Raw genomic sequence first — 6,359 nt, forward strand, 5'->3', positions numbered from 1 at the left:
ACTAATTTCTTGTACGTCATTTTGGATGGCACAATAGGTTTTCTAGAGAACTGCATACAGGCCTTAAGGGAAGACCCCTAGTAGGAAAAATACAGCGATTTGTTTCTTTTATTCGATACATCGAAAAATACATCGATACATCGACTATTTATAGATCGACGATAATTTTCAATGCATGGAAGCACGATGTTTTTCTGACATTCCTAGTTCTAAATTAAATAAATTTTCGTAAACCATATCAGAGCGAATTCATCTAATGCATTCATTCTTTCATGTGAATTCTTAAGTACATTGGTATTGCAAATTTGTAGTTTTTGTATATGTAATTTTGTTAATACCGCTGCAGGTATAAGCCGGGCCAACTAATTCTCCATCCTGTGCAAACAGTTTAGGAGTACTGTAATACGAAAAAGAATGCTCTTGAGATTTTACGGTTTGGCCATAACAAAGATACACCCACCAATGCGAATGTTTTGCGTAAATGGTTCTACGAAATTGCATGTTCAGCATAGCCTGGATGAAAATCAATTTTTTGTGGATGTTGGATCCCTCCGCGCATATCTTGATTATCAAAAAGAAGGAAGGCGCATGCGAATTCTTCACACAGAAGTGCCTTCTGCTCTAGAAGGCCGCGGGTTGGGGAAGTTTTTGGCTAAGGAAGCTTTAGAATATGCCGCCAAGAATGATCTTAATCTAAAGGTTGATTGCGAATTTGTACAGCACTACATACATAAATACGAACCGAAATATATCAAGCTAATGAGCAAGTGAATCCAAATGTAGAATACTGGAATTATTTATGTTCAGTAATTTTGTTCTCAGACGGGTCTCATACGAGACTTTTTATGGGGACGATCCAGGGCTTCTCCGTCGTGACCCAAAGCATCACACGTATTGGTTGTTGCTGTTGTAACAGCATACAATTTCCCAAAGAGGCTTTATAAATTGACAGTCCTTGGCCAGATATAAATCGGGGTAATTCGGATTACGCAGTCTTGAATGCGGAAAGTCGGGGAAACGTTAACTGTTTTCCCTGAATGTCGTCCATACTGTAGAGGAGAACTGTAAATTATAAATAAGACCATGAGCAATAAACATTTACATGAAGACACACTAAAACATATTTCTTCAACGCCAAAGTGTCCATTTACTTCATGCTACCATTACGAGTACGAATATGTAACTGGTTTGTCAAACCTTTGGGTAGCTCTATAAGCCGCTCGGATCAATGCGTTTTCAGCTAAACACATCAAATTCGAATTATATATTTAATTGTTTTATTGTTAATTTTCACTTTTCTTGATTTTACTAAAATATCTTTTGACGAACGTCTCTCCAACAATCAAAGGTACTACTAAACTTGCTTCCGCATAAAGTTTCACTGGTGTGGCGTCCTTTCGTATCTTACCCCAGGATATAGCTTCGTCCGGTCGGGCACCACTGTCACTGCCATCAAATTCAGAAGCAGTGTTAACGAAAACTGAGAAGTCAGCACCATTTCTCATCAAATTTGCATTGCATATATGATGCTTAATCACACCGCCACCAATTATAACCATTCCGGACTTTTTTGCTTTTACGGCCATTGTATTTAAACGTCGCAAATCGGATAAAATATCTACGACTAACCCAGGGTGACGAAAAGAATGAAAATACATCATATCACCGAGACTTCCATCAGTAAGGGCGGGACAGAATACTGGAATTTTATGCTTGGCAGCCCAGTAGTATATTGAGCTGGTATCGTTAATCCGTTCACCTAGCCGGCATATTATACGTGATGGTGACCAAACCATTCCTTTAGTTTTCTGTTCTTCGACCATTTCGTTTAGTAATGGCATCACCCAATCTTCAAATTTACAGTAGTTGTCATTCGGTACCAGCAAGTTGCCTATCCTATTTATACCACGCTCGCGTAAATCACGGCCAGATAATTCAAATGAGCCCATATATGTGGGCGCAAGGCATTTAATAAAATCCTCTTCAACTCCTCCGGCAGTCGTCACCACACAATCCACCATTTGATGTTCAATTAGAAACCGTAACGTTTCACGCAGACCCGACGAGACCAGATTGGAAGTGAAACCAAGAAAAATCGTACAACTGTGCTTCCTTTTTATAAATTCATCTGATTCATGTAAATCTTCCTCGTCTGATTTAAGCTGTTCTTCCCTGCAATCAAGCTGTCAATATTTTACCGCTTTCTGTTACAACTGAATTAAGGCAAAGTGTAAAACCTACCATTTTATTTATTTCTCCTATTGCCAACCCAAGGTTAGTGGCTTGAAATCCTGTATGAACATATGATTGCAGTAACTTGGAGTAATCAACTCCTTGGTTCCAATCGTATCCATGGACGATAGAAGTACCATCGGGAATATTTTCACTTCGCTTTAGGACAGCTTCTTTGGCAATGTCGGGTTCAGAAGACATTTTTAATTCTATTTCTGGAAATTCTAATATTCAAGCACATACAGCGTGAATTATATCCAACTTTGTTTTGATTTTGATCTACTAGAACTGGGATACTATCGATAGTTGAATCCTATCGTCATTATCGATAGTGTTTGAAAACTATTGATGTCGGTTTTTAGCGCAATAAAAGTATGATTACATATAAATATGGTAATTCTCTAGTATAGGGCCATTTTCCCAGTCATTAGTTAACTTAAAAAAACAGCTGTTTTTAACTGTTGGCTAACTAATGGATGTGCATTAGCACAATATGACCAGTAGACAACCTTGGGTGAATTTGGCGACTGCCATCCTCGGGGATGAATATGCCCGGGATGAAATTATAGGTACATAGCATGGTACCAAGGCACATTAAACAGGTAGTATCAGCAGAGCAAAAACAACATTTGCGTGTATTTTGTTTTTGCTTCTGGTATCGAAAGTGTCAAAAACTGTTCTGAATTTTTTCTTCTAAATCAAAGCCTGCCATGTGAAATACAAAAAATTATAAAAAATAAAAAATTGAAATTGGAAAAAATAAAAATTGATGCAACTTTCTTTCCTAGTAAATTTGTTTGCTTCTCGAAGCATTGATCCATCCTTTGCAAGGCCCAGTAATCAGCGGTCGTGCTGCTGAGTTGGGCGAACGTTCCAAAAGCTGCTATTCAATCGCTTGTTTTGTATGGAAAAAGGTTTCACATGCAAATGGATTTTAACAATTCAGAATTTTTGTGAGAAAAAATTAAAAATATTTGACATTTTCGAGACCAAATAATTTGAAAATAAATCAAATCAGCTGCTCTACTGATACTACCTGTTCAATGTACCTTGAATGGTACCCAATAACAAACGAAGCATCAACTTTGTTTCTGATGCGCAGATTGCGCTAGCGATGCTTTTTATTAATTTTCGGATGCGTTTTGGAAAAGTGTACATCGTCAATATTTTGTAGTGCGGCGTTATTGAACGTTAGGGAAATGTTTAGCTATTTGTACAACGATTTAGGGGTGGGGGCGGAGAGGGAGGGGGTGTGGGCCCCACGAATCCCCCCCTANTGTTTAGCTATTTGTACAACGATTTAGGGGTGGGGGCGGAGAGGGAGGGGGTGTGGGCCCCACGAATCTTCCCCTACCCGAAAGAGGACTGACGCCGCTTTATGAAAAGTCACCCCTCACCCCCAACCNTAAACGAAAGAGGACTGACGCCGCTTTATGAAAAGTCACCCCTCACCCCCAACCCCTCTCACAGACCTCTGGGGAGCTATTTGAAAATAGGGGAATTTTAGATTTTTTGCAAGGAAAAAACAAAGTTAAACTAGCGTCCGAAGAAGGGGGCCTGAACACCTTTTGCAGAGACTACCTTTCTGCGTAGGCGGCCTTCGGCCGCGCTTAGGGATTATAACCCTTACTAAGTAGAATTCTCCTTTCTGTGTTNGCGTATAAAAGTTGTTTGATTCGATTCACGCGTTTGGGCACAGCAACCCCAAATCGTTGTACAAAACCATAAACATAAACAGCAATTGACGTTTTGGAAGTCAGCCGACGTCCACAGTTGATAAAATAACCGAGTAGCAATTAGCAGTTTACCAAGTACCAACTAGCAGGTGTGAACCACCCTTATTAAAAGACAACACAATCGTACATTATTACTGAAAGCGACAACCCTATCGGTTCACTTTTTGGCATTTCTGGTTGGAAGTCAAAAGTCAAATTTGGAGAAACTCAGTAAAGAACAAATCCATAATAATCTAAAAAAATATTTCGAGTGCTGGACTATTGCAAGCTCAAGGAAAATTATATTAAAATACAATTCCTAGAACTGTAGCTTGAAATACTACGGGCGAAGCACAGAAAAAATCCGCATCATTGAAACCAACAACAACAGTGTGCCAGCGCCCTGTCTCCGACCTCGTACGATATCTTTAATTACAGTAGTAACCAGCTAGTGGACCTACAATAGAAGCGTTAAAGAGGATTGGTAGTAATAACAAATATCGAAAAATCAAGTTAACCGCAACATTTAATATTTAAGAACAAAATACGGAAGTGAAGTGCACGGAGCAGCAACAAAAACGNCAAGTTAACCGCAACATTTAACATTTAAGAACAAAATACGGAAGTGAAGTGCACGGAGCAGCAACAAAAACGTTATGATTAAGTTGTTTTCACTAAAACAACAAAAAAAGGATGGCGAACAGTTGGCCCGAACCGGGCAACAGAAGAAAGCATCAGCTGCGCAACTACGTATACAAAAAGGTAAACTTTAATACAGGAAATGGCTGTGCACAGATATTTAGACATTAATGTTGAAATGCGTGAACGTCCCGATGTACATATAAAGTGCATAAATACAAATTTCTAATAGAATCCAAATTTAGATTTACATTTCGTCACGTGAAATACAAAAAGCCGTAACTACCAAAAATTGGTTTTTGCATAAATCGAATAGGGAAATTGTTATTCGATGAAATGCACCATAATAAATCAAACAAATTTTGGATTTTTTGTTAGTTACGGACTTATGCATTTCAGGTGACGATATATAGCTTTCGCAATATCACAAGACACATTATGTTGGATAGTAAAAAGAAAATGTACCTACATATGAAAATAATGTTCTTGCTTTTGGATATGATTTTTATATGGGTCGTTGTTTAAGAGAGGGTGCATTTCAAAACGTTAAAATACAAAGCATCAGTCTTCTTTTATTTATAAACTGCTCTAGAAGAAAAAGTCTAACTTGNTGTTGGATAGTAAAAAGAAAATGTACCTACATATGAAAATAATGTTCTTGCTTTTGGATATGATTTTTATATGGGTCGTTGTTTAAGAGAGGGTGCATTTCAAAACGTTAAAATACAAAGCATCAGTCTTCTTTTATTTATAAACTGCACTAGAAGAAAAAGTCTAACTTGGGCAATATAGTAGGAAATTAATGCATACATAGTTGCATACATTTGATACAGAAGAAAATGAAATTATTAGGTATCAGCTTATTAATATTTAATTAAATTTTTCGCAAAACAATTTGAAAAAACTTACTTGACTTCTCTATCGCCATTATTTTCATGCAATATTCTATGAATTCCATACTAGAGGCGAAAGGAAAAGAATGTGTTCAGATTAGTTGCGTTCGACAAGTCAAAAATTTGTAATTGTTTTTCCAAATTTTTACTGGATGGCGTTCGATAACGACAAAAAATATCCAACACACAAAAATTGAGAGAGCAAGCGTTCATTTTGATGCAAGAGAAGCGTTCATTTTGTACTGGCAAAGTTTTAGGTCGGTTAGGTTAAGTTTAGGTCGGCAGACAAACTTTTGTTTGCCAAATTAAATGGNGTTTTAGGTCGGTCAGGTTAAGTTTAGGTCGGCAGACAAACTTTTGTTTGCCAAATTAAATGGCNCAAGTTTTAGGTCGGTTAGGTTAAGTTTAGGTCGGCAGACAAACTTTTGTTTGCCAAATTAAATGGCGGCTGCTTAGTTTGCTCGGAGGTGGTTATGTCGAGTTTGGCACAGGGTTGCACGTTCATTATGGTTTTCATGGCTATTGTCAACACGAAATGAGAATTTCAGATGTACATAACGCGCACAATTTAAAATTTTTGTATATGACAACACCGAGTTTGCTGCATGTTTGACCAAACAAAATTAGTTTGCTGTGAGAGTCGCCAAACTCGCTCTCTTTGTTGATGTTGTAGCGGCTACAACAACCCCGCCCAGGACGGTTGGTATCTCAGTCGTTGTCGTCAAGTTCCACTAACGGCAACCCTAGGAAGCGTGCAGCTTCTGTGGGGTTGGTCCACAGGGACAAGGCCGTTAGGGTTGTCGGATTTTCGAGTCATGTGGGGTCTCTCCGCATGCCGGACACTCATCCGGCACATCCTCATTCAATCTACTCAGGTAGG

The 6,359-nt window shown here is 38.4% G+C and overlaps 3 protein-coding genes across 6 annotated transcripts in view; 2 read left to right on the forward strand and 1 right to left on the reverse strand.

Annotated features, from left to right (window-relative positions):
• The first annotated feature begins 135 nt into the window (after positions 1-135).
• Positions 136-782, forward strand: LOC108364118 (protein NATD1). 2 transcript variants are annotated; one of them, XR_001847699.1, is made up of 2 exons: positions 136-286; positions 347-772. XR_001847699.1 is itself a non-coding variant. In XM_017617689.1 (2 exons), the coding sequence occupies exon 2, from the start codon at positions 415-417 to the stop codon at positions 769-771; it is 357 nt and encodes a 118-aa protein (XP_017473178.1). In that variant the 5' UTR covers positions 166-294; positions 347-414; the 3' UTR covers positions 772-782. The 2 variants fall into 2 exon arrangements, 1 of the variants encoding a protein (XP_017473178.1); XM_017617689.1 differs by having other exon boundaries at positions 166-294; positions 347-782.
• A 26-nt stretch (positions 783-808) lies between these two features.
• Dhps (Deoxyhypusine synthase) lies at positions 809-2,700 on the reverse strand. Its single transcript, XM_017617687.1, has 2 exons — positions 2,242-2,700; positions 809-2,183 (listed from the first exon to the last, which is right to left on the reverse strand). The coding sequence occupies exons 1-2, from the start codon at positions 2,431-2,433 to the stop codon at positions 1,284-1,286; spliced, it is 1,092 nt and encodes a 363-aa protein (XP_017473176.1). The 5' UTR covers positions 2,434-2,700; the 3' UTR covers positions 809-1,283.
• Positions 2,701-4,112: 1,412 nt separating this feature from the next.
• UbcE2M (NEDD8-conjugating enzyme UbcE2M) overlaps positions 4,113-6,359 on the forward strand; it is a 35,492-nt gene continuing 33,245 nt past the window's right edge. The window contains exons 1-2 of one of the 3 annotated variants that reach the window (XM_017617691.1): positions 4,113-4,478; positions 4,552-4,709. In XM_017617691.1, coding sequence (XP_017473180.1) covers positions 4,604-4,709 — 106 coding nt within the window. In that variant the 5' untranslated portion in view covers positions 4,113-4,478; positions 4,552-4,603. Of the gene's footprint in view, positions 4,479-4,548; positions 4,710-6,359 lie in introns of all 3 variants that reach the window. The other 2 variants (XM_017617690.1, XM_017617692.1) reach the window with 2 other exon arrangements.

Source organism: Rhagoletis zephyria, unplaced genomic scaffold (genome assembly GCF_001687245.7).
Source record: "Rhagoletis zephyria isolate East Lansing unplaced genomic scaffold, Rhagoletis_zephyria_1.1 Rzeph_scaffold_01465, whole genome shotgun sequence".
Taxonomy (NCBI): domain Eukaryota; kingdom Metazoa; phylum Arthropoda; class Insecta; order Diptera; family Tephritidae; genus Rhagoletis; species Rhagoletis zephyria.

Coding starts and splice junctions, on each gene's coding strand:
- LOC108364118 (XM_017617689.1), top strand. CDS start 415: ATGCTCTTGAGATTTTACGGTTTGGCCATAACAAAGATACACCCACCA.
- Dhps (XM_017617687.1), bottom strand. CDS start 2,433: ATGTCTTCTGAACCCGACATTGCCAAAGAAGCTGTCCTAAAGCGAAGT. Junction 2,184..2,241: donor TAGGAGAAATAAATAAAATG/GTAGGTTTTACA, acceptor AAATATTGACAG/CTTGATTGCAGGGAAGAACA.